The sequence below is a fragment of the Puntigrus tetrazona genome, chromosome 6 (genome assembly GCF_018831695.1).
Source record: "Puntigrus tetrazona isolate hp1 chromosome 6, ASM1883169v1, whole genome shotgun sequence".
Classification (NCBI taxonomy): Eukaryota; Metazoa; Chordata; class Actinopteri; order Cypriniformes; family Cyprinidae; genus Puntigrus; species Puntigrus tetrazona.
Genome location: NC_056704.1, coordinates 10,930,439 through 10,957,571, shown reverse-complemented (window position 1 = coordinate 10,957,571; position 27,133 = coordinate 10,930,439). Strand labels below are relative to the sequence as shown.

Here is a 27,133-nt window from a genome sequence, read left to right as displayed (position 1 = left end):
GCAGTGACACGCTTGCTGTTTCGAAAATATAAAAAATGTCATTTCTGTTTTGTAAGACAGTTTTGAAAAGTCACTTCCCGCTCTCTGTGTCACCGCTGTGGTGGTCTCAGTATGCCAGCGCTCTGTTATTCCTGGAGCGCTACATCAGAGGCTGGGCCGATGACTGGAGACGCCTGGTCCTGGCTGAGATCCAGCAGCAACGGCTGAGCCAGAACAGGAGGGAGGCATGGGCCCGTCTGCAGAGGTGTGGGTGGCCCAGTGGGCAGCTCAGTCAGCAGCAGCATTGCTCTGTGCCCCAAGGTGGTCTGTACTCTGCCTTTTGGTGGTCTTACTTAGTTTCCCCTTCTTGTTGTTTGTTAGTGATTCAGCTCGAGTCACACACTTCAAAGCCGGTTACAGTCCCTTCTCTTTCTCTCATCTCACTTGCCCTCTCTCACACTGTTTCTACATGTTTGCAAGACATACAAACATCCAGCCGACCCCTCCTGACCTCTGTTGTTAGTTGAGCACCAGCTATCCAGTACAAACTGGTCAAACTTCTTATTAAAGCTACAAAAATAATTCCGTCAAGAGACTAGAGTAATATTCTCTTTGTATTTTGTCATTTTCTGATCAATATTATGCACACAGATGGCAGATGGAATATTAACGGCTGAGCTGAGGATCCAATATATTATTTCACACGTATTTTAATTCATCGTTTAAAAGGGGTTTCCTTAAATAATCACTGCATTTTGACACTTTCTTGCATGTATTCGACTTTAAACATACACCTTAAGCTAAAAGTTCACTTTACTGTCAACGCATTTACAGAACACGAATAAATCTCACAAACATGAATAAATTCAGCTTGCAAAAGGCATGTTTGCCAAAGTTCGGGATTTTATGAAAGAGCGGATGGGGCACGATAATTGTTTTAATCTCGATTATCGTATTTTCATAATCGTTGGAAGCCTAAAGTGAAATAACTATTTTTCGAAGTAATTGTACAGCTCTATCAGCTACCGTTTGTTTTGTATTGGTTTGCAAATGAATATCTGAATTTTGGTGTCGAACATTTGTCAGTGTGAACAGGCCACAGTTGTTTTTGGGGGCAGGGTCGCAGCGAGGGCAGAGGTGAGAGAGTTGTAACAAAAGACCGAACGCTGCGGCGTCAGCCCGAGCTTTTAGAGTGTACTTGACTGCTGGGTCTCTCTCTAAAGCTGTAATTACAGTCGAGACATCCAGATGAGTGCACCTCGAGTGTCGTCTCTCTCTTCAGCGGCCAGCGTCCACTCCGCATTCAAGCCAGCGGTTAACCCGCTGGACGATTCGAAGTCAGCGTTGCGTAGACGGCAGAGGGCAAATGCTAACAGCACTTCAGTGGCGGAAACGTCACGTACTGACCTCCCAGCACAGAAAGGACAAACTCTCGAGCAGATGAAGGGTTTTTACCAGGACGAACGTGAGAGGGATGAATGAAATCTCATGGGTCCGGATATGCAGTTATTAGCGAAGCCTTTCTCTCCTCCGAGCGCAGGCTCACAGACGCCCCCTCTTCCTGTTCCTTTGCTATTTATAAATTCATACACATCTTTAATCATTTATACTGCAGGGAGAGGAGGGAGTGGGTTAATGAAACGGATGTGGGCTCTTGGAAGGCTCTCCGGGTGCTGGGTTTGGCGGTTAATCACATCGTAATCTTGACTCCGTCTCTACACGTGAACCTCCGCTTGGCTGGTGTGAGCCGATGAGCCTGAGGGGTTAGAGGTCACGAGTGAGCAGAGCTTGATTGGCACATCTCTTGAGCCGTGTCTGTCCACGTCACAGTTGTGCTCTCTGTGCTGCGTCTGCAGAAAATTGACTCGTTGTCCCTTAGAGCCACTCTGAGCGAGCGAAGCATTACCTCACAGGAACACTGTGCCCTTTCACAGAGCTGCATCCTTACTCAACATTGACTGAGATCAACCGAACACAAGCTGTCCTTGGACAAACCACATTGTCTTTTGCGTTTGCTCAACTCAGACTGGTACGATCTGAGATTAAATCACTCTTTCTTGACATAAAAAAAGAATATTAGTAAGATTAGAAAGACTTATTGTTTTAAGCCGTGTAAATGAAACATATAAACAGAGTGCCTTCCTATCGCTTTTTCAATTAGATCTGAAACGACGTTTTTTTTAGATTAGCTTATTCCGATTGATATAGTTTACGCATTTCCTTTTATGCATTGTTTATGTGTTTTGAATGCTTTGAAGGGCACTTTCAAATGAATTATGATTATCACAGTTCTGACCAAGTTATCAATAACTAGATTTAAAATCCTAAACACAATTTGAGTAACTGCAAATAAAAAATTTTTTTTTAAAGAAAATATAAATGGAACTGTAAAATATAAATGAAAAATAAATATTTTTTGTTTTAATTAAAAAATAAAAATAAAAGCTCATATAAAATATGAACCTAAGACAGTATGTTATTATCAGTAGTTTTAAAATAATACTGGCTCTGATATTTTTTCCCCAACATTTGCATATCTGTTTTTGTTTTGATGTCAAAACCAAAGAAAAACAATGTAGTTTGCTTGTCATGTTGGGTTTTATCCGAGAACATTTGTCTTTTTTTTCACTGTTATTTATTTTCTTAAAACATAATGCAAGATAAAAAATGATTGCAATATTTACATAAAAGCTCTTTTTAAATAAATCTCAGAGAAAAATATTGCATTGCATGCATTGTTAATCAATTCAGCTATTTCACTTTGCCTTTAAGCGAAACGGACGTGGATGCAACCAGTTTCTTTGATCCATTAACTTATATTAAATTAGCAGCCTGGGATGCTTTATTGTCCGGAAAGTGTAATCGTTAGTAAACTGCTGTCGTCAGAGGTGTCGTGTTTTGTCAATGCTGGTTAAGCTGCAGCTAAACAGTTTGCTCTCTGGAGCGTAATGTATGAATGGCCCCTTGACCTCAGGGCTTGTGGGAGCAACTATGGCCTCTGTCTCACACTAATTATGTCACTGCATTAACAACTAGCTGTTATCCAAACCTCTTAACCCCTTCTAAGTATGTCTGGTGTGCGGCCAGATAAGGTCACCCCCCAACATGGACCTCCGTGTAGAGATACCAGCCCTGTGCCAGTGGAACGGGAGACAGTCGTACACTCTTCCTCTCAATTCTTGATAAAGCTATGTCTGGGCTTCTCAGGAAGTTGGATATCAGGGTTTGTTGTGCTAGAGATTATGTGCCTGACCGTGTAGCAACGGAGAAGCCACTCTGTTAAACATTTCCCGTGTTGTTGAAACTGACACTTATAACTTCAGGCACGAACAACAATTCAAAGTCTCTTCCATAATAATCGAGCATCTGTGGTGCTGGCAAAAGACCTGTCACTGTCCGCCTGGCTAAAAGAAAGAAAAAAATGACCGTGCTAGGTTTAATGGGAACTGTAATGCTGCGCGTTGGTCTTCGGTTTCCTTTTATATTCGTGGCTTCTTAAAACGACTAAATCCTAATGGAATAGGTCTCAAAACACACTACAGTACAGGAAACCATTTCAATGCTTTTATTGGTTGAAAGTATCGTAAATTGAAATCACTGACTTGAATAATAACAATTTAGTTGAAATTGAAATCACTTTATATTTATTGACCTTGTAAAACGCTATATATGCTAATTATAACGCTAAATATGACTTGAGTCTACTTGACCGTTTTGTTAAATATTAACAGTAAAACTTACCTAAATAAAGTCTACATGCCATTTTTTTTAATGTCTGTATATTTACATTTATATTAATTTGGATTTTTTTATTTTTTTATTTTGTTATTTCTGTTTAATTCTACCCCATCTCATGAATGCGCTTATACATAGGGTGTCAAATAAAAGCAAAAACCTATGGCCTAGATAGGCTAAAGCTGACTTCGGCATGTATATGCTGGGGTAGATGCGTATCACATGTTTGCGCAAAACTACACACCAACAAATATAGTTTCATATGCATGCCAAAACTGCGTATTTTATAGATGTCAAACATGTGCGTCAAGTCCATTTTTGCACAAGTTTTAGTTTTTATTTGCTGTACTATTTATATGTATTATCATGAGACCGGGCTGGCTTAATTCTATATTTCATATTTGGATTATTAAATGTCACGATTTATTAGAATTATATCTGTATTTCTTTTTTTTTACCAAACCAATGAAGTGCGTTTATTAGCTTATTCGTTTTATCGTGCAGTTCGCTGGTTTGGGTATCTGCTACTCAAATTTTAGTATTTCAGTGTCAACCTGTCAGGTATCAAGATTGGTTTATTTAATTATCTCTAAAGTTAGGAAGTTAGAAGGCTAACCCATCAGTTTTTATCTCCAGGCTGATGAGAGACCACCCGTCTGAGTCCACCATTTCCTTCTTTTTTACCGTTGACATTGCACAACTCCTTCTGCTTGAGCGACTGCCCTGCTGACTCCGTCTCTCTGCACTTGAGCACATGTGTTCATTGTGTAAGATGGGTTGGCAGAGCAACCGGTGGAGATGGTTTAGGAAAGCGTGCTCTGCAGGAACAGACAGTAGCTGCAACCGCTTCTGTTCAAACACACGCTGCTTGCATTAGTTCTCCCTCCCGCAGTCGTAAAGCGGACCCTCACCGGGGGCCTGACGCACTAAAACACAACCCCAACCTCTGCAGGAGTAGAAGGGGCCCTGTGTGCCTCCTCAGAGAGCTTTTGCTGCCTCGCTATGTGCCTTAATGTACATACAGACAAATTTCCTGTTTTGCGTGCTTTGAAGAGAATTATGTTGCATGTAGTTCGTGAATCACGGGGCCCGAATGGTGTGTAACTTTGATCTCGTGTCCAAAGTCAAAAATCGACTTTCCGTTTGTTTTTCAGGTCTGTGAAGATAATTGAAGATGTCGTCTAAGATGCAAAGCTCTAATAATATAGCCCAGGCCAGAAGGACTGTTCAGCAGCTACGGATAGAAGCTAACATAGAGAGAATAAAGGTAAATGTAATGTGTATTAGTGTCAACTACTAACACTTACTAAAGTATGTTTATCATGATTCTGTATGAAGAAAAAATAGATAATAAACGCCTAGTGTGCTTCAAGACAGTTGAAATGGCGTACTAAAATGGCACTTTATGAATTAAGTTGAGAAAATGAGTATGCAGAGCAGTAAATCTACTAAATTGGTGGCTTGCAGAAGCTAAATTATAGCATACATATCTTTTTTTTTTTGCTTAACGTAAAATACTGAACTTCTTTTGCGTTATTTTTAGGGATGTCCGTTTTTTGTTTCATATTTTAGCGAATTTTAACATATAAGAAATGTATCAGAAAATCAATTCTGGGCTTTTGTTCTTAAACAGATTCCTCTTTTTAAACAGTTCCTCAGAGCGATCGACAAACCTTTCATTTAGTAATTGGACCGTAGACCACTGATGGCTTGTGCTCGCTCATGAGCTTCATACTTCTCTGAATAAGTGGAAATATTCTCCACAATAAGTAATAGAATTGGTGGAATTTTATTACATTTTTATTGAACTACCACTAAGTTAATTTAGTTTTACACTGATTCCAAAAGAAAGTATTTTGAAAAGTCATTGTTAACTGTTACCACCCACATGTTTTTATCTGTATTTTGATATATCGCTAAAAACCTCAGAAACCAGATAGTACTAAGTTAATGTGTGTTTCTTATAGCAGTTTAAAGTGGTATTTTTCTTTATTATTTAATTTCAATTTGGATTTAGTGATTTTAATGCTTCAAAGAGCTAATTAGATTGAAATGTTTCAATGTTTTGCTGTCTGTTCTGCTAAGGCATAGTTGTCCTAAAACCAGAGAGAAAGGGCTTAGCTCTAATAGTATGTAAGAGAGTCTGTGGTAATACCATTGCCTTCCTATTGGTCAGCGTTAGAGACCAGGTTAGTTCCCCAGCAGTGACTGAGCTTGATCTGTGTTAAATTTGCTTTACGGAACCGAATCATTTGATACACCGACCTTAGTTATGAGATGCACATCCCTAACTGAAACACCAAGATCTGCACAAGATCATAAAAAAACTTTCTTTAATCAATTTGAAATGCCTGTCCTTGAAATGATTTGGTATGATGACGCCTCCCATGATTGCATTCACAAACATCAGGCATTTGATTTAAAGATAACATGGCTGTTTTTGCATTTCATCTGCAGTACAAAAAAACGTCTACATGACACCTGTGACAAAAGTCACAGGATTGACAGACTTTTAAACAAACTGTCCCTTTAGTGACTACTGAATCGTTCATTTATAAATCATACAAGTCTTAACAACTGTTGCTCATATCATGTTTCTTTTTTTTGCAGATTTCTAAAGCTTCTGCGGACCTCATGCATTACTGCAATGAACATGCCAAGTACGATCCTCTACTTATGGGTATCCCAGCTCCGGAAAACCCTTTTAAGGATAAAAAGCCATGCACTATATTGTAGTGGGATGCTTGAACTCTTACCGTATGTTTTGACGTTCCCTTTTATTATTTTTTTTTTAATAGAAAGAATACGATCTTCAAACACTCGTTCACTCTTCGCCTTAAACCCCGAGCTATTATTTGATTGTATCCGCACCAGAAAAAGGAGAGTCAAAGCTCCCAGTAAACAAATCATTTGTGGTGCAAAGACAAAAACCGACCCATGAATGAGTTTTTCTGCTTTAGGGCACAGCACAGATGAGTTGTTTGCTTTGTGATAGTGTCCACTGATGTGGTCGTGTCTTCTGCAAATAAAGGGTGAGGTCAGAGTGGGCGGCTCTCGGTATCACGAAGCGCAGGAAACGATCATTTTTAATGACTGCGCTATATCTGCAGATAAGCGGTGCTTTGACCCCTTCCGACGCTTTTAAAGGCGTCCAGTCGCAGGGAGATGCGAGGGTTGAAATGTCAGCATCGCACATGTGTGAAGGGTGCTAGCGCTCAGTGGAGGAGGAAACAGGTGTCTTTTGGAGGCGTCACATTGACGCAGTGCCGCCCCGGCCCTCCCTCATTAACTCACTGTGTCCGAACAATGGAGCGATACAAAGCCAACCTCTCCTGTCAAATCGCTACACGCTAGACTGCGCCCTTTTTATTTGCTCGCAGTAAACCACGTGAACTGCGTTTCGAAAGTTCAACAACTGCCAAAACCTTCAGATCGTCATTTTTTTTACGAGTAATACAAGGTGATGTGTTCATGCATTTGTTTGGAAGTGTTCTTTATTTCCTATACTTTTTTTTTTTTAATTAGCGATTCGGGAAACACTTTACAATAAGGTCGAATTTGTTAACACGAATGTATTAGGAATCATGATTCAGCAACAAAAAGCTTTTTGACAGCATTGATTCATATAAAGTCATGTTCATTTATAAATGTGCTGTGGGAGTATTCATAATTCGTAGCTAATATTTCAAAGCTAATTAGGAATTAAAAGAACGTTAAAAGGGTTAAAAATGGATTATCATTTCAAAGTTTGGGGTCGGTAAGATTTGTCATTTTATTTTGCATATTAAGATAAGATGCGTATTTCTGTTAAAGACATTTTGCTCACCAAGTCTGCATTTATGTAATAAAAAAGAAAGTGCTGTTGAAATAATATTGCAATTCAAAACAGCTTTTTGTAATTTATTCCTGTTGTTACAAAGCCGACTTTTTCTGTAGCAACTTACTGAACGAAGAGAAAGTTCAAAATAACTTTACTTTTTGATCATTTTTGGTAACATCATAAATAACGGCAAAAATAAAATAAAAATCAAATCTCGACAAACCCAGCCTTTGGAATGGTAGTAACCTAACTAGCTATTATAGGTAGCACTTTAAAAATATATATTCTTCATAGTGAGCTCACGATACCTTTAACCTTTACATTATGTCTTATTGCAAAGTGTTACCAAAATGTGTTTGTTTTACCCATTTTTTCCTTTTTTTTAAATGCCTACCTTCAGTAAATGGGGTGAAATGCTCCTCTGATTTTGCATTCGAATACTTTATCCTGCCCCGAGTACGTTAGAGACAGCAGCAATACTTTATTGCCGATCATGGTACGTCATATATTATAACCCTTTAATGATTATTTACGAGATGCCTTATGTTAATTCTTCTAAATGTTTTGATTCATAATCGCTGTCTCTTTTTTGTGACTAAATGTCATTGTGCCATATCGTTCTGGGATCTAAGCAGCAATAGAAACACACGTAGGGTCACGTGTGATTCTTCTCCACACACACACCCGAGCACACGATGATCTCTCTGATTGTAGTTATTTTTGACTGTTATAATCATGCGTTTTGACATCATTCCATGTTTACAGCTCCTCTACCTTTTTTTTGTATAATACTATTGTGCCATGCATTTAGTGAAAGTGTGTAATGCCTTCGTGACACGGAGCAGCTCCACCAGCCTTACTGTGAAGCAGTGGTGCGGAGATCCTATGGACGTCTTCACTGTGTCTTCATCACTGCACGTCTGTCTCATGCCTCGGGCTGGATATATCTATGCCTGTGCATCATGCAACTGAACTCGTACACGCATTAACCGAACCACAATCTTAATCTGGTTTGAACAACAGTACGCTTTGAATGGCCATTTCAGCCTTTGCTTTCTTGTCGCGTGACGCTTTTAAAGAGAATTTTTGGGTTCTCTCAGTGGCCGTTGTGTTTTTCTTGATGCTGCGGCCGTTTCTGTACTTGAAGGTGGTTCTGGATGAAAATACGACGCGCGCAAGATCTTCAGCCTGCCGCCTTATCTCTGTTTTTGCCTTTAAAAATGATTTTTAATATGAAGAACGTTCTTTGTCACTGTATTCGAGTGAATTTTTTCACCTTCCTGGATCCTAATGTGCCGAAGTTGTAGATGTTGTCTTTTTCCAACTAAATATAGATTTATTCTCAATCTCAGTCGTCTCGTTTGTATGAAATCTAACATTTACGTTTATTTATTTGCAAGAGGGACTTATATTAATAAATGTCGTGGAAGTATTGTTCATTACTGGTTCACGTTAAAGTGGAGAACTGCTTAACGCATATAAAACCTTCATGGAAACTGTTAGCAAAAGAACGAATCAAACGAATGGCGTTCTTTTGACCTTGCAGTTTATCAGAAAGTCCTGGGGAAAAGATTGAATCACACTTTCCGTAAAGAGGTTAAGCAGAAGCACGGTTTTCAGCTTTGTTTACAATAAACACTATGCTTCCTAAGCAAGCATCTAAGAAAAAAAAACTTTCAAAATATATTAAAATATAAAACGGTTATTTTAAACTGTAACAAAAATGTGTGATTTTTTACTGTGCATTTTGGTATGTCAAGTTTATTGTATCATTATCAGAAGAGGATAATGTGTATTTAATGGCCGCCTCGAGCTTTTTCTCAGCAGCCAGGTGTTTGTAGTCTCACTATTCCCACTTGCTCTAATTTCAGTGAAATTGTTTTATTTGGGGCTCCAGGTCAAAGCCCTGTTGTTATGCAGTGATCCCAGTAGTGCTCCTATCATAGCCGCTACACTCAGAAACAGGTCAGGCTGTATTTACTGCCCTACATCGATGTAATCAGCAGTGCGTCTTGTCTATGATTGATGAACTGGCTTTGTGGTCATGTCGTTTTTAGTGATAGAGTTACCTGTCAGCTCCGTGAAAAAGCTCCAGGATAAACCCGTAATCCTGTAAGAGGGAAACCATGAGCCTCTGAGTAAATCACCTGTTATTTATTTGTTATATTCGGCTATGTATCAGAGCCTTGCGAGACCACAGGTGCACACTCTTGCGTCATGGGGCTCTCCTAAGAAATTGTTGAATGAAGTCATTTTTTGTTTTGTTAAATATTCTTGTATTGCCCTTATATTTTCTTTACGGGCCTGTCTATGAAGGGTCAGAAAGCTCTCGGATTTCATCAGAAATGCCATCAGAAATTTTGTGCGTTTTTAATGAAAATATATTAATGACTAAATTTAATGAAAGCTTTTTTTTTTTGGGTGCGCTATCCCTTTAAACTGTGCTCCGGGTTTGATCCGTGGCCCTGCAGCCGGTCCTTTCAGAAACATTAGCATTCCTCATGCGCTGGAACGGCTGACGTCTCACTTCCACCTAAAATCCTGGCCTCAACGAAGCTGGAGTTTCCCAGAGAAAGTACCACCGTGTAACCTGCAAACCTGTATTTAGCAGGATGAGGTTAACGGCAGGCCCGGGCAGCAGAAGCTCCAGAGGTCGTTGCAGCAGGGACATAATGTCATCTCTATTTACTTCTAGTCAGCTGAGTACAGAAATACCCCTCCCAAAATGGCCCAGTCTGGCTCTCCGACCGGACTTTTGAACCGCAGCTAGCGTACGGAGCTAGTAAAGATCCCAATACAGCTTCACAGTTTATTCCTAAACTAAAGCTGTTGTATTTCGCCCTTCATCTCTCCATCCATAACATTTTAAAACAAAGGAAAGACTCCCAAAAATAATCACCCGGCTGGGAACCCAAAAATAGAAAGACACAAATATTTGGCGCGAGGATTAAAAATCCTGGAAATCCAGAAAAGCGTTCGCTGGAAATGAAACAAGCGGTTTACAGTGGTATTCGGGGTGTATTAGGGTCTTTCCAGTCCTCTCTCGGTAAACTGAGCAAAGGGAACAGAGGGCTATTTTTAGTCGTCAGCTCTTTTGCTGCAGCCTTGAATGGCCTTGACTCACGCTATCTTTTTTTTCTTTTTGTCCACATTTTAACTCGGCCATCGTTCAGCATGTCCCCCACCCTTCCACCCCTGCCGATGCCGTCAGGTATGATTCACTCTCTCGGTGTCGTTTCTATTTCTGGCTCGGGACGGGGCCCGGATTATCTTCTGTTTTGTGTAAAGACACAAGGCCACGATCTCCCAGCTGCCGTAGTGAACGTAATGGAATCCTCATTCCCGCCTACTTGTGGAAATAGCTTTTTTTAGCAATACGAACGAAGAAAGCTGTTGGCCGGTTTTCAAAACGCTGTTGACAAAACAAAGCCCAATGACACTTTAAAATTGCCCTCGGAATGTGCCTGCCTCGTCAAACATCTCGCATACGGTGCATTTATATTATCAAAATAAATAGTTGCAAAGAGTCTGATTTCGTGCGAGCGGGCAAATAAGTTTGTGCGGCTTTTGTACACACTCATAGACCATGACGCTGATAGTACACTGATCATTCTTCAACGGTAGCCTTAAAAGAGGCCCTGAAAACCTGTTGAAATTGCACGTTTAAAATTAATGAAAAGTATTCAACATTAATGTGCAAAAGGCATCACAATATTATGTACAGTACAAAAAAAATAAACTCTTTTTTTAAAGATTTGCTTGGATTTTAAGAATACATTTTAACATTGCAGTTAATTTATTAGCATTTGTTATGAATAAACATCTAAAAATGTAAAAATATGGCAATTAGAGATTGCATTTAAAATCTGATAACGGATATGGTACCGATATATCGTGTGCAGTGTTTTAAGACACGATGCATGAACGCAATAAATACATAAAGCTATGCATTTCACAGGCAGAAACACTGATGCACACGATTCAGACATTTTATTTTTTACATTTCTGACAATGAACGCAACAATATAAATACAATCAATAAATTAAGTTTAAAATTAACAGTTTAAAATACGGAGCAGAACGGTTGAATCAAAAAAAAAACAAGTAACTAATTTCTATCTAAATCAGTAAAGACTGTAGTATATTCCCTTTTAAATAATTATAATACAAGACAGCATTAACACCATAAGTTAGGGCCTTTTAAAATTGCAGCATGTCTGCAAAAAAGGGACATGTCCATCATTTAACGGTCCATCTGACCTCTGACAGTCTGATCACATTTCAGTGAGTAGATTCCAGTCTCTCAGCTCACTCTTAGTGCTCTAATCCAGCATGTGTGATTCAGTTTCCTGTACGGTTCCCGGCAAACTTGTCGCTCCCTGGCAGCACTGACAGTGCTGAGTCATTCTTCCTGCTCTGAGGTGAAACCATGAATCGGCCGACAAGCAAAACCCACACTTTTGATCATCGGGTTTGCTGGAAAAACATCATCCATTGCACTTCGTTAATCCCCCTCGTGTCTCATTCTCAGAGGCGTTAGGCTTCATCCAAAGAGGAACACAAATCTAGCGCAGGAGCCTGCGAAAAGCTCCGACATTATCGGCCCGCTTCCGTTCATCGCTCGGGGAGATTGATGACCGGCACCCACTGGTCCAATCCCCGACTGTCTCTGCAGAATCGGTTCAGTTTGCCGAGGGCTGGATCCTTCCACGTGGACGACTGTGGATTCTGCGGGAGAAAAGAGAAACTGTAAACGGCACGATTCAGCAGGTCCACGGCAAGAGTGCTTTTAACAGCTGCTGGTAAACGGACAAGCGCTTGTTTTCAAAGGGCCTCTCTCTAATTTGTTAAAGATGGTCACTTCACAGAGCTGTTCTTCCAGGAAACCGTGTTTGCAGAAATGCCCCGGCGTTGCGCAGGAAGTTCTGCGAATACTAAAAAGGCAGCCGCAGAAGTTCAGCACTGCTATTAGATCTCACTGAAGAGCTGCCAGTTTACTGCAGCCCCAGACCTGCTGGGACTCCACATCACAGACGCTCTAACGGACCTAACTTTAAGCTGCTTCAGTCGGGCCGCCCTCAAAGGGTTTAACAAAACCTTCCCGGCGGGTTACTACGAATATGCACCAACAATTCTGCATACGTGCAGCTGCGATCGATCTGTGCGCTCCGGGCTACTCCGCTTGCGAGCAATACACTGACACTAGGAGAGAGAAAAGACACGTACGGTGACTAATACGCAGTGGAGGTCCATCGACTCTCCTCCCGGTTTCACGCCCTCCAGGATCTCTGCCAGACGTCTCATGTTGTTCACTCGTAAGATATTGATGTCGTTCTCGCAGCAGAACGCTTGAATCAAGGTAAAATGAATCTGAAGCGCGACGTCTTTCACATCCTCCTCGTCTGTGGCCAGCAGACATAAAACCACGTTGTCTGGGTCCCTGAAAGCGACAATGAAAGTACACTTAAAAATGTGCATGTAATGAAAAATAAGCTCAAGTATGGGAATCAGACATCTACAAATCTATCATGTGTTGTTTTGTTAGCAGTAGTTGCCTCCACCACGACCGTAAGACTAGTGATAGCAAGTTAACCCGTAGACTGCATGTCGGTGTCATTAAAACGTTGATTGACCCATTTATATGTTTTAGACTGGATCTTCAGCGACCACTTACACGTTCAGTGACTTCGCCGCCTCATAGACTCCCACAGTGATGCAACCCTGAGGTAACGCAGCAGTCAGGACCTCTTCCAGTGCCTTCTCAACCGAGTCCATTCTAACAAACAATAAAAAGAGATGTTAAAACGCACATTAGGTTTCATTTAAACACTAAAGCAGCAAATTATTAAACCATAACATTTAGGGAGACGCTACGCATGAGCCCGTTTTGCAGCTGAAGAGGACATTTACATCAATGTCACGAACTTCTGCACGAGATGCTAGCGACGAGCTAGAGACCACGCTCACCGTTAATGTCATTCACAAGAGCACATCGCTAAGAGCAATATTAAAATTGTAATAAATGATTCGTGAACCTCGTGATCTTTCAACGGACAGATAACAAGACGCGTGACGCTCGGCTCAAACCAGTAAGTTTCACATTTAAAAAAAACATACCTTTCAGTTGCGTTGTCTCCACACGGTTCTTCAAAAGTCATATTGCACAATAGGAACGGATATCCTTAGTATGTGTCGCGCACTGTTCTCCGTTAGCATGTAATCCTGCGGCCGGTCCAGAGGCACAGACACACCGCTCGCGCTGAGGGGACTGTTAGAGTGACGCTCGAGTCAGGAGACCGTGAAGTACTCGCTCCGGACTCATTTACATACCGCCGCTGATTGGCTGGCTCGCGTGGACGCGCTTACGAGAACGGAGAGAGCGACGGCTCTATTAATAAGTGCAGTTACTTTTAAAATATATTTTAATACTTGTTTTGCACGCACTGTCATTCGCAGGCAATCACGCGAGAATATGCTGCACAGAATATCACAAAATAAATGTTGTTTCAAGGCCAGCCACAATCTTTCTAAACGACGAAATTTCAGCGATCGACGGGATTAAAGTGACATCTGGTGGCGGATTAGTGAAAAGCAAACCGTACTGTATAACACATCATCAGAATAAAAATTAAACTGGAATATAAATATGGAAAGTTTGCGTAGCTTTAAATAAAAGGCATGTTAGTTACTACATTAGTAGATTTAAGATTCAATGCATCGCAGTATTAACTGCTAAACTATATTACCTAACTGTTGACTATAAATAATTAACACATTGGTAATATTTTACAATAATTTCGCAAATATAGAGAACATTAAATAATGGAGTGAACGCCCTATGGCAACAAAAATATACAATCTAACATGGTACATGCCTAAATCAAATGTCTAAAGAATGGCTTGAAAAGGTAATGATCTGAACGCATAACTGCACAGTTCCCTTCCTAGCATGGCAGCGATCTCCTCCCGTGAGTAAGAGTTGTGTTGCTCCGATGTGAGTCCGGGTAGCTCCAGCATCCCCGCGCGATGATTCCGCTCGACGTGGCAACTTTGAATATTCCAAATATGGGAGCGAGTTCAGAAAGCCCTAGGCGCCTGTCAAACCTCTGTGTGCAAACACACTGTAAGTCCGGCTTTGATTTATCTCACATTTACCGCTATTTACTGATAAATTAACTCATTTGAACGTTTAGACACGTATGAGTTTTTTTTTGTTTTTTTTTAGTGTATGGTTTCAGTTATATTTAACGGTAAAAAAGTATAAAAAGCCGATGTCCAGCTGTTACATAGGGCTGTCAACAGCTGTTTAGCCGTGAAGAGGTTCATCAAATGTAAGATGTATTTTTACTTCATAGGTTTCTGCATTCCCTTTTAGAGATAGAAAGGCAAAGAGACGTATGGGGAGACTTTGAGACAACAGTAAAGCAGGTTCATGGTTCAGCTTTGTTTGTGTTGTGCTCTGAAATGATGTGGCATGTGCACTTTGAGACCGTGACAGGACACGACACCCAGGCAGCGGCGCGCGACTGTATGGAGGACACCTCGAACACACACATGTGAGGTATTTGAAGTTTGTTATGAGGGAAATATTTCTTTAATGATAATATATATATATATATATATATATATATATATATATATATATATATATATATATATATATATATATATATATAAGCTTGTCGTTTATTTTTCGTGCACCAAAGTCGCACAACGCTTTTAGGACCCACTTTATATTAATTACTACGTGAAGATTTCAACGAATAATCTGATGTAGCACTAATTGTACAGATACACGTTTTTATCAATGTACTTGTATTTAAAAATAATTTATGTAATATTTTTTTATTATTATTATTATTATTATTATTATTATTTCACAATTTGTTCCCCTTAAGTACATAACACCTACTTAAAAAAAAAAAAAAAAAAAACTAGTATAAAGCTGGACAGATTTTTCAAATCTTATTTGAATACTGACAGATTGAAAACAAAGGTTGTTTTTGCTTTGCTGCTGTCTTCATGATAAACAGCTTCTGTATCTATGCTCGCTGATAACATTTGACTTACAGCAGGAAAACTCCTCTCGTCGGTCTAACTCCTGTCGTTTGTCTGTGTGAGTGCAGTTTACTTTAAGTTTATCCGGCGCTGTGTCTCGTGATGGAGCCCAGAGGTCAAGGCTGGCATACAGCAGGTTATCAGTACCAGTCTAGTAACAGAGACAGCCACTACAGATCCTCTCAACAGACACCCTATTACTACCCACCTACGGACCCGAGAGGGAGAGAAAGACAGTGGCCCCATGGGGACCCTCGCTATGGAAGCTACATGGCCAGTCCTCCTCCTAAACCAGACTATATTCCTGGATATAGCAGTGCTTATTCATCCAACCAGCCGTTACACTTCAGACCTCACTCCAGGTAAATCAGTAAAAATTGTTATCTTAGTTTTTTATTACTTATTTTCCTGTAAACATGCAAATGTCAATAAACCTTTTATATACCCTATATACCCTAAATAAATCTACTTTATCTACTAAGCAAAATACCATAAAATATTAAGATTGAGATCATCTGAATTACTTTTTGTTTCATTTCCTTAATTTTCCCTAATTCCTTAAAAAGTCACAATATACTTACCGGCATAAACATTAGTATATTAAACATTAGTACATTAGTTTGTTTGATTTTTATGGTTAATAAAAAATAATACAAAGATAATTAAAGTTGAAAAAAGTGTACAATAAGATAAATATTTGTTATGAGGTTGCAACAGCAATAATAAAAACAACAACAACAATAATAATAATTATAATAATATTAATAATACATTTTGAATGTTCAGACATTTTTACCCAACCCAAAATAAAGAAAAACTTTTATTAGAACTTTTATTAAAAGATTTTGGATGCAAAAAAATATTTTTCAGATAAATGCTGTTGTTTTAAACTTTCTTTTTTTTATCAAATAATCCTATAAAGAATTACAGTTTCAGCAAGTTATTAAGCACCACTATTTTCAATGTCAAATTAAAACAGAAAATAATAAAAGAAAGTCAAATTCAAAGCGTTGTTTTAAACTTTAATGTTTCACAGTTGTACTTTTTTCTGTATTTTTGTATTTCAAATAAATTCAACCTTGGTTGGCTTAAGAGGCTTACTTAACATTAATGTACTGGAATATACAGGCGCCTTGTATTTATCAATGAATGAGCGCAGTCTAAAATCATCTCGGGTCTAACTACTAATATCTGTTCAGGCAGGAGCATGACTACCCTGCCTCTAGCTACTGGCCCTACGGAGAAGAATACGGGTATTATGATCATCACGCTTATCACAGATCACAATACACTTCCCCAGGTACATATTCAGTCACATGCCTACAGTTTTTAATTCTCAACCAAATTGAAACTCACTGCAAGCCCACTGGTGTTCTGTAGACGGTGGTGTCTGGAGCCAGGGCTATCAGGGCAGAGGACCGCAGCAGGAGTCAGCGGGAGCTTCATACTTGGATCAGCAGGGGTACGTTATATGCTTTCTCATGCCATTCAGAACAGTCAAATAATTTTGCACATTTCATATCAAGTGACTTTACTCATCTATTGAACAGCTATAGCTACAGGACAGAGGGTCCGTATGAGGGCGGTGTCTCACAGAGACAGCACAGAGGAAACACAGGACATGCAGATGGACCCGGAGAGGTTTGTTTCCATACACTTCTCTCCCTGGGGTTTTATTGTAAACTTGCCGTTCTTGTTCTAAGAAGTCAACTTTAATAAACGTGTTCATATTGTTTTGGAGTCAGTAAAAAAAATAAAAAATTGAAAGGAGGTAATATTGAAATTCAGCAAAGACGCATTATTTATCATCACCCCTACTTTTGAACAGTGTATTGTATGTAATCTATTATTGAATATGCCTAAGTCTGTTTTGTTTTTCCTTCTCTAGGTGTATGATAGTGGAGCTCTTGCCGACTCTAAAGCTTCGGGTCTGTCGTCGAGCAGCTATGAGCTCAGCCAGTACATCAATGGAGCTGAACAGAGCGAGCCCGAGCTCGTATTTCACACAGGTCTGTCACAACCACGATTCATAACACTCAACGCTTGTCTTTTTATACAGCAAATGTGTGCTTGTTATTTGTCCTTTATTACAGTAGCTAGTTACCCTCCTTGACTCAGCATGGCTGTGGTTTATTTGGTGATTTGATGTAGATGCTGTACCCGTGGAGGTGGCTCCTCTGAAGTTCTGCGTCCCTCATGTGGCAGTGAGCTTTGGGCCTTCAGGTCAGCTGGTATGGGTCAGTCCAGCTCTCCCATCTGAGGGTGAGCCTGCTCAAGTGGAACTTCACAGTATGGAGGTAGCACAGACACGACACAAATATGAGTTTTTAAGACATAACATGAAGCGTTATGGTGGATTAAATGTGTTCTTTTAATGATTTCAGGTAATTCTCTGTGACACACTTGAACAGCAAGACATGAGAGACTTTCCTGGACCTCTGGCTAAGTATGATATTCCAAAATATCCCTCACACGATAATACTTCAGTTTGCTAGACTCTAATCCAGTCGGAGAAGTTAAAATGAAAATAAATATTTAAATAGTTTTGTTATCACCATTAAACTTATGAACTTTTAAAAGTTGCTTAAAAGAGGGAATAAAAAAAAATGTTAAGCATAATTAATTAAAAATAAGTTGAAATTTTATATATATATAAAGATATTGCTAAAAAAGATGTTCTCCTTTAAATAAGTCATACTCTGTTTGGTGGATAGATCGAAGCAATCAGAATTTGTAGATGAAGTAAAGCTTTGAAACCCCACTTGCTTAACTAGATTGCTTTATTTATTTATTTTTTTTAATGAAGGGAGGATTTGCATAAGGTGGATGCCATTAATTTTGCCCTCCAAATGTCAGAGAAATGCCTGAAGGATGAGAAAGTAGAAGATGCCACTTCTGCTGCTCTCTTGTGGCATCTACTAATATTGCTGTGCAGACAGAACGGTGTAAGTCCCTTTACTCATTATGCTCTTATTACATTATTTTAAGCATTTTTAGACCGTTCTTTTCAGTTCTTGTTTTGTTGGTCTGAAACTGTGCGACCCTTTTAGACCACTCATTTGTGTAATGTGTTGGTGTTATGTAGAGAATCATGGGTTCAGATGTGGCAGAACTGCTGATGAGAGACTCCAGTTCTTTGGGTGCCTGCGTGGTCTCTGGTGATGGAGATGGAGAAACTCTCATTGATCTGAGTGAAACACCCGCATCAGAAAAACAAACCCTCAGCTTCGCAGACCTTCTGACTGGATATCCACCAACTGACAAAGAAGCAGCAGAGCAAAACCTTCAGAGATACACAAAACTGTTGCTCTCTGGCAGAAAGAAGGTCAATGCTTTCATTGAAATGTATTTTCTACCTTCAGTCTCCCATTCAGACCTTTTCCTGTGCTTTTTTTAACGGATAAAAACCCTGTAAAACTATCTGACCAATGCGATTCTTTCTTTGCTGTCATAATTTCTACAGAAAATGGAGATTAGGGCGGGACATAATGAAGGACTTCTCTTTATTTCATTCCTCTCTCTATTCCTTCTCCTATTTAAAGCCAGAGGCTTTATTATATAAGGCATTAAAATGAGCAAATATATATTTTTCATGACTCTAAGAAAAAAACATCATCAACAGCAACATATTTGGCTGTCCCAAACGAAAGACTGGCATCACGAAACAACTGAGATGATTTCCGATTCGTCATGATTGTTTCGTGATCCCAGTCTTTTGTCTGGGACAGCTGAAAATTGCATTGTGAATATGTACAATACAATTAAAATATTTGTGATTTTTATACGATTTTATAAATGTTTTTGTAAGACGTCTTCTGTTCTCACCAAGGTTGCATTTATAAATTAAAAATAGATCAATAGCACAACCACAAATAATATTATATTATACATATAACAAACTTGCCTCATTTGTAAAGATCAGTATAGATCTCACTTGTCTGATATATTCCGTATACTTTTTCCTCCCTGCAGGAGGCGCTAGAGTCAGCCATGCAGAGTGGTCTTTGGGGTCATGCTTTATTTCTGGCCAGCAAAATGGACAGCAGATCCTACAACACAGTGCTGAGCAGGTCGGTAGCACTGTAAAAGATGATTGACACGGCCACGCATGCATTTTAGCCTTGATCGCCTTCACTGTCCATCAATAACTGCCACAGTCTGTCATGTTTTCAAATAGCATGAATCCCTGAATCATGCGTTCATGTCACAGTGCCATGTCTCTATAAAATCTGTTAGGCTTTGATTGGTTTATGCATGCATTTTAATTGCAGTTACACATTTTACACTCTGTAAACACCCTGGTATGAGGTCAGATCGAATATACAGTGGGTGAAGACAGTTGCAAAGCCGCAAATAGGTCAAGGTTGTATTTATAGTTTGTGGCGCTTGCTAGTTCTGAACAGTCTGATATCTGTTTCGTTATTAGCACTAGCATACCTTGAAAAAGGTATCATGGTGAAGACTCCTTTACATAGATTTGTAGCAATCCCAATAATGAGATAATAAGCCCAGAAAACGGTACAATAAACGATATTATATTTACATGCCTGTGATGTTTTAGCTGGTTTCATGTCACCTTTCGGTGCTGTGTTTTGAGTTAAGAAGGTGACTTTTATTGATATGTCAGTTATGAACGTGCTGACTATTACGTGCATGCGTGCTATGTGCATAAGTGTCACAGTATACTCTTGTGCCAAGCTAAACGTGCGTTAACTATGTTATAGCAGACTGAATATTTGTGTATGTGTTGTGTTTGACAGGTTTACTGGGAGTCTGGCTCCTAGTGACCCTCTGCAAACCTTCTTCCAGCTGCTCTCTGGCAGGATTCCCGCTGTTTCCATGGTATTCTACAACATTTTTTGCTCACTTTACTGTTTATTGTAATTTATTGTACTGTGCTGTTATTTTAAAGTTTTGTTTGTTTTTGTTGTTTTATCTGTGGAGTGCCAAAGAAGAAAAGTCAATATTTTTTACACTGTTCATAAAACTCAGCAGCTTGTATAACTTCATTATATGATATGGACACTGGCTAGATGCAGTGAGAAATTAAAAGGTTTTATTACACGCTTTTTTTCATTTATTTATCATTATTATTTTTATTGTTATTTTAGTTTTAGATTGCAGCATTAGCTACAGCTTTGAATCAGACTTCCTTTCAAAAGTTTGGGGTCAGTAAGATATTTAAAGAAATTATTATAATTTTTTTTTAGCATAAACGCAGAAATTTGACAAAAATTAACTTAAAAGCTGTTATAATAATTTTTTTCAATCTAACGATTTTCCTTTGAACATTATATTCATTAGAAAATTTGGTTTCTACAAAAATATTAAGCAGTTAAATATTAACTACAACATTAAGAATAACAATATTCATTAAGCATGAAAGCAGCACATTAAAGGAAAATGAGAAAGCTTTGCCATCCCAGGAATACATTTTACAATATCTTACAATATTAGAATTTAATTACAATATTTTGCATCGAATAAATGCAATCTTATTGAACATATTGAACAACATATTGAACAAAAAATAACAGCCTAAAAATTTGGAACAGTGTGAAAGTGAGATGGTAATGAGTTTTGAATAAATGTTGATTGAACTGTTTCTTTAAGTAGAAGTGTAATACAGATCCTTCCAGTCCAGTCCAGTCGTGTGAAATCTCTTCTTTTCCTCTAAAATGTCCTCTCTGCCTTTCTCTGTCATTATGCTCTCTATTTGCACTTTTCAGTCGTGGAGTAGTGAGAAGTGGGGAGACTGGAGACCACACTTGGCTGTTTTGCTGTCAAATGAGACAGGAGACCCCTTTATACATCACCGGTCCATCATCACCATGGGTGATACCCTAGGTAATGTCTAGTACACATTTTAGAAGTAACCATCTCCTCGTATGCTCTGTCGTAGTTTAGCTAATATCCTATGATTCTTTAAGTACATCTCGTGTTCTCTTACGTTCTCGTCTCAGCCTCAAGGGACATGCTGTATGCCTCCCAGATCTGCTACCTGACGGCCCAGTGTCCCTTTGGCTGGTACACAAACAGATCAGAACGCCTTGTGCTTCTGGGCAGCAAGCAAAGGTGAGAATTAATTGTGAGCACTAAGATATCTACAGTAAATGGCTGAGTTCCCGAATACAAATAGCTCTTCCTTTTAACTCTTTGACTGCAGTGTTCTGTTTTCCAAGTTCTGTCACAACTCTGCCGTTCGCTGTACTGAACTTTTTGAGTACTGCCAGAGGCTTGGAAATTCTGAATTCTTCATTCCAGCTTTTCAGGTATTCATATTGTACATTAATTACTAAGGTATCTGGGCAAAAAAGGGATCCGAAGGTCTGAGGCCACTTTTGAAAAATGCTTATATTCTGATTTAATAACACTAAACAACGTGTTACACATTAGATTAAAATTACATTTTATTTTAAGAAAATATTTACTTTATATACTAACTTTTGCTTGTTCTAAATTGTTCAGCGTGATTTTAGAATATATATATATATCTCCTAATTTATGATTATTCATATCAGATTTGTATACAATCATAAGCGCTACGTAAAATTATTCAGATTATATGACTGTTGCACATTTTCTGCATCGCACAATAGTGGTTCAGTGTTTTACTGCATGATTTATCTGTTACTGCATAGTTATTATTGTGTTTTGTTCTGTGTAGGTGTACAAATTCCTCTATGCATGCCGGTTGCTGGACTGTGGTCTGGTTTCTCAGGCTTTCCACTACTGTGAGGTGGTGGCCAAAGCTCTGCTCAAGATAGAAGAAGCCCATGTGGTGCTGCAGGGAGAACTTATTAAAGTAACACGCACCTGTGCATACAGTGCTGTCACCAATGCTGCGGATTTCTCCTTTTTGTTTATGCATCGAAACGTGTTTTGTTTGTGATCTGTCTGATTTGTTTGCCTCCACAGTTGGTGGACAGGCTGAAGTTCTCCGAGGCACAGCTCAGTGACACAGGTCAGCCTTTCCTGGATCCTGACTGGCTGGTGCAGATTCGCTGCAGACACCGGCCCATGCGGGTAAACCCAAAGTTTGTACAGTATATGTTATAGTATATTATATTATAGATAGTATATATTATTAGTCTACTTTAAGATCAGCAGGGCTGTTTATAGCAAAACTTAATACTATCCAATGTACAGACTACACTATCGTTTTTCATTACCCATGGTGCTTGCTCACCTTCAGGTCCTGTTTATACCTGGTATTGACATTCATCTTGGGGTCTTGAGTGAAACGGTCACATATCATATGTTTGCTTTACATGATTAGAAGCTATATTGCAAATGTCAAATGGTGTCATTTATTCATGTTTACCTTGTGGTTTCTGTAAAAATGTTTTGGATCCCATTTATTGTAATTATATCTAAAACATGATCTTTCTTTATGAATGTAGCGGAACTTGTTTTGGGGAGGTTATAGAGAATTGAATTATAATATGCCTGTTATATAATATAATATGTGACTCTGGATTGGGATTTATAAATAAAAGCTTTCCATTGATGTTTGGTTTGTTAGGAAAGCATAATAACTGACTGAGATACAATTATATGAAAATCTGAAATCTGGGGTTGTTCAAAAAGTCTTTAGCTATGCACATTACTATTAAAAATGAAGTTTAACATATTTATGGTAGGAAATTTGCAAAAGATCTTCACTTAATATCCTAATGATTTTTAGCAAAAAAGAAAAATCTGTACATTGTAATTTTGGCTATTGCTACAGATATATCCGTGCTGTTTGTGTGTCCAGGGTCACATATAATATAATAAGAGATTTTTATGCCTCATCACATAGTACATGAATACAGTATCCCCATAACAGATAGTCAGCTAATTTAAATTTAAATGACATTCGCACCAAAGTCACAGCTGTCCTGTCTTCTCCTTTTGCTCACTCATAAATTGCATTACCCAGCTTGGTCAGTGTTCATGCACTGCACTCAGAGCTTTCGCAAAGGAGATGTAAAGTGTGATGAATTCCAAACAGAGAAAATGAAATGAGACGCTTTTTTAACACATGTGTATCAGGTGGAAATGGTAAATGCATCTGGTTTGACAACTCGCCAAAAATGCACTTTAATGCTCTAGAAGAAAGGGCGTTATATCTTTTGCAGGCGTCAGGGAGCTATCAGGTTATCAATAGCGTAAGGCTCCTAGACCTTCTGGGAGAGGTGGGATGTCTTGTACCAGGTATACGTGGGGCCCTACACATCTTTAGAGGCTGCTTTTCTTAATCACTGATGTTGTGACCTATCCCCCAGTTCCACTCTCAGTAAAATGTTTATTTTAATAGGAAGGGAGCGACTGTGGTGAAACATATCAGTCACCAGTTGGGGAGACTACTTGGAGTCGTGAAGAGAGCAACACATTTTCAGGTTTAAAATATTTGCCAGATCTTTTTGACCGTGTGCCCATGAAACCTCGTCTGAGCCACTAGGTGGCAATAAAACTGAGAAAATCTGTCCGTGTTACCAGTAATTTTAGAACATTGTTAATGTGCACAAGAAAAGTGTTAACAGTTTGTCAGTTTTTTTTCTCTCTTGGCTTCTCTATAGATTTCAAAGAAGGCTTCCAGACAGATGGCGTTAACCACACTAGCACTGGAAACGAAACCTCAAACCCACCTCAGCCCGTGATATCACACCCTGATGCTGGGCTTCGGGAGTCTTACCCTCCAGTGAGCCACTCTTACTCTTCTCCTATGACTGTGGCCCCAGTGCCTCTGTACCCGACCCAGCAGCCCAGCACGCTGACCCCAGTCTTCCCTGTGGAAATGCCTGGGCCTCCACAAGTTTCAATGGACCAAAGCCACTCTAATCTCAACGGCAGCATTAAAAATGATAACCTTTACAGAGGCTACAATAATACAGGTTAGGATGACTATGGTTTACACAATCAGTAGGACATCATTTAAATAATGTATTGAAAATAATGTTTTTGTACTGTACTGTTTTTTTGGATCAAATAAATGCAGCCTTGGTGATCGTAAGAGAGTTCTTTCAAGAACACAAATGAACCGTACCCACCCCAAACCTTTAAACAGTAAATATTTACAAAATTAATTATTCATATTTCATCTTATTAATAATGAACTTTTTACATTTTGTTTTCCCAGATGGTGACTTTTCTGCCGGGGCAGTAATGGTGAGGAAAAAGAGATTTCCGTTCATTTTCATTTTTACATTTGGGAAAAATCTTTTAAACTGCTAAATTGTCTCTGCACGTTTAATGGAGATCGGAGGGAGTATTTTAACACAAAAAATTCACGCAGGGTGCCGCTGGACATGACGCTGTAGCCGATAGCGTTAATCAGCCTGAGACGATTACGAATGAGGACAAGCAGAGAGAGTCAGCAAAGGTATATTAAATCAGATATTTTACATCATTTCCTCTGTACTTTTATGTTTAGTTTTTTATTTAACTGTTGTATTGTTTCATCTCTGAAAAGACCTCTAAACCTGGGTGGTTCAGTGGCTGGTTCAAGTCTAAGCCTAAAGAAGACCCAAAAGAACAAATCCCCACCACTAGGGTATCTGCTGTTACATTTACTACCATAAAATGACTAGTTTGTGATTGAAGAGAGCTAAATCAGAACATGTTTTAAACTGTTGAATAAAACAACTATTTGCTAATCATGTGGTAAAAAAGGGGAAAATCTAAAACCCTTGTAAAATATTTGCAAAAATCAACCATTTGTGCCATGTCACCTTTAAACTCCCATTTTCTCAGTATTTTAATAAATGAAACGATCTGATAAAGTCAGCTATTCAATTTTTTTGAATGAAGTAAGTATCCTTTTTCACATTTATTTCATGAACCAAAATGACTTTAACCTGATAAATATTCTGAGTTGTAAATACATATCTTCTGTTCATCCAGGGTGGTCTAAACAAAATAGTTTTTACAGAAAGGATTTCAGGATTTTTAACTTTTTCACTTGTTGGCAGTCAAGTAAAACATGGTTTGTTTCTTGTTAGGACTCAACAGCCAGCTTTCCTCTCCCTTCTCCTCCTCCACCCCTCTCAAAGGCATCCCAGCCCCGACTAAGTGGGATCAATCCTTTTTCTAGGAGTGCTGGTGAGTAAAGATCATTCGTACATCTTAGAATAAAACCTTTCCTAAATCATTGCACTCGTTATTCGGTTTGACCAATGTTCATTTTAACATGCAACCCTGATCATAAACCCTGCAAAATTAGTGAAGAGAGATAATGAAATGCAATTAGTTTTTTGTATTTAGTAGGGTGAAAATATAAACTAATTCATAGTATGTAAACTTCACAACTAATTAATTCAAAATGTAGTTTTTTGTCTTGTGGACTGTATGTAAACCTCTTTTATGTGAAATAGAAATTGGTGGATTACATGAAATTTGATTATTATTTAATCATTTATAAAAATAAAACCTGTTTTCACTTAATCTATAACATAGTCAATAAAGTTCATTAGTTTTGGAGATATGGAATACAGTACATTTTACATTTCTGATTTCTGGGAAAAAGTAAAGAGTAATAAGATCATAAAAAGCAAAAAGAAAGTTGTTGGCACAAATTAAATGATTTAAAGTTCAAACAGGAGTTTCTTATAGGCATAATTGTCTTTCTTTGTTACAGGACAAAAACCGTCTGGGACAATGAGTCAGAATCAAGGGTCCCTGTCACAGGTAGAAATCCTGATTAATGCATGTGTCTTTATCATAACTGTCATGCAAATGTTCAGGTTCACCGTTTTGTTCACAGGGACCCTAATGAAGGTTCATAATTGAGGAATAATCATCAAGTGAAGAACTCAGGGGTGGACTTTTCAGCCTCGTGACTTGTGCCACATGACCAAAGGATTCCTCCGGCACAGCCCTACTAGAGGAGGTCAAGAGGGGCCTATGCATCTTTATATACAGTAACATCTGTGGGTACAGAAATACACTGAGGACATAGAGTTCTTGAAATAATCTGTTAAGGGTTTGGTGCCCAGTCTTCTTCGAATGAAGATACGGAACAGCTGAGGCACAGCTCCTCGTGCTGACTCTAGGGATTTGTGTCATTCCCTGTAGGGGACATGATGGAAATGGGTGCTGAGCAAAGGTGCTGTGACCTGTGGAAACATGAACTTAAGACGTCTCCACAGCTGGCAATGTCAGTAAATTGTATAACATGTAACACTTCCATGCCTCATCCCACCTACCCACACGCAAAATGATTTTAATAGTGGCTTTTCGCGACCCAGACGTTTAAGACATGGAGTAGTGAGGATGTGAAATGTTGTAATTGTACAGGTGGTCTCTTCGGGCCACGGCCTTGATTTATTCCAAAGGGAGATATATCCATGTTTCATTCGATACGTCTACCAAAAAAATGCATTCGTTTGTTGTAAAAAAATTCTAATAAAAATCAATAGTATTTGTATATGCCAATGTATTTGATTAACCAGTAAAATTAGTCAACTAAAAATATGGATATATGAGCCAGCATCTCTTGTTGCATAGCAAGACAGTGGAATTTGACAAGATGTATGTCATCTTCTTTTACCATGAGTG

General features: G+C 38.8%; 3 protein-coding genes across 6 annotated transcripts in view; 2 read left to right on the top strand and 1 right to left on the bottom strand.

Annotated features, from left to right (window-relative positions):
• gng12b (guanine nucleotide binding protein (G protein), gamma 12b) overlaps positions 1-8,880 on the top strand; it is a 36,441-nt gene extending 27,561 nt beyond the window's left edge. The window contains exons 2-3 of the mRNA XM_043241055.1: positions 4,869-4,981; positions 6,325-8,880. Of these exons, the coding sequence (XP_043096990.1) occupies positions 4,889-4,981; positions 6,325-6,450 (219 nt within the window). The 5' untranslated portion in view covers positions 4,869-4,888 and the 3' untranslated portion in view covers positions 6,451-8,880. The remainder of the gene's footprint in view (positions 1-4,868; positions 4,982-6,324) is intronic.
• A 2,427-nt stretch (positions 8,881-11,307) lies between these two features.
• gadd45ab (growth arrest and DNA-damage-inducible, alpha, b) lies at positions 11,308-13,820 on the bottom strand. The gene is made up of 4 exons (XM_043241054.1): positions 13,652-13,820; positions 13,209-13,310; positions 12,761-12,974; positions 11,308-12,262 (listed from the first exon to the last, which is right to left on the bottom strand). The coding sequence occupies exons 1-4, from the start codon at positions 13,690-13,692 to the stop codon at positions 12,149-12,151; spliced, it is 471 nt and encodes a 156-aa protein (XP_043096989.1). The 5' UTR covers positions 13,693-13,820; the 3' UTR covers positions 11,308-12,148.
• Positions 13,821-13,954: 134 nt separating this feature from the next.
• Positions 13,955-27,002, top strand: sec16b (SEC16 homolog B, endoplasmic reticulum export factor). 4 transcript variants are annotated; one of them, XM_043241050.1, is made up of 26 exons: positions 13,955-14,657; positions 14,910-15,095; positions 15,661-15,954; positions 16,792-16,892; positions 16,973-17,054; positions 17,143-17,233; positions 17,481-17,601; positions 17,744-17,889; positions 17,977-18,038; positions 18,399-18,537; positions 18,678-18,917; positions 19,565-19,662; positions 20,353-20,434; positions 21,322-21,439; positions 21,556-21,667; positions 21,759-21,864; positions 22,260-22,397; positions 22,511-22,618; positions 23,895-23,976; positions 24,157-24,471; positions 24,717-24,745; positions 24,873-24,959; positions 25,050-25,130; positions 25,579-25,678; positions 26,214-26,263; positions 26,340-27,002. In XM_043241050.1, exons 3-26 carry the CDS (start codon positions 15,695-15,697, stop codon positions 26,346-26,348), a joined length of 2,757 nt encoding a protein of 918 aa, XP_043096985.1. In that variant the 5' UTR covers positions 13,955-14,657; positions 14,910-15,095; positions 15,661-15,694; the 3' UTR covers positions 26,349-27,002. The 4 variants fall into 4 exon arrangements, with proteins under 4 accessions (XP_043096985.1, XP_043096986.1, XP_043096984.1 ...); XM_043241051.1 differs by having other exon boundaries at positions 14,890-15,090; XM_043241049.1 differs by having other exon boundaries at positions 14,890-15,095.
• Positions 27,003-27,133: the final 131 nt, after the last annotated feature.

What these genes read in the sequence shown, in the direction of transcription:
- gadd45ab (XM_043241054.1), bottom strand. Translation starts at nt 13,692, where the DNA reads ATGACTTTTGAAGAACCGTGTGGAGACAACGCAACTGAAAG. An exon ending in GGAGACAACGCAACTGAAAG is followed by an intron (nt 13,311 to 13,651) that starts GTATGTTTTTTT and finishes ATTGTTTGTTAG; the next exon opens with AATGGACTCGGTTGAGAAGG. An exon ending in TCCACTGCGTATTAGTCACC is followed by an intron (nt 12,263 to 12,760) that starts GTACGTGTCTTT and finishes TTTCTCCCGCAG; the next exon opens with AATCCACAGTCGTCCACGTG.
- sec16b (XM_043241050.1), top strand. Translation starts at nt 15,695, where the DNA reads ATGGAGCCCAGAGGTCAAGGCTGGCATACAGCAGGTTATCAGTACCAG. An exon ending in CACTTCAGACCTCACTCCAG is followed by an intron (nt 15,955 to 16,791) that starts GTAAATCAGTAA and finishes ATATCTGTTCAG; the next exon opens with GCAGGAGCATGACTACCCTG. An exon ending in TTTCCTGGACCTCTGGCTAA is followed by an intron (nt 18,039 to 18,398) that starts GTATGATATTCC and finishes TTTTTAATGAAG; the next exon opens with GGAGGATTTGCATAAGGTGG.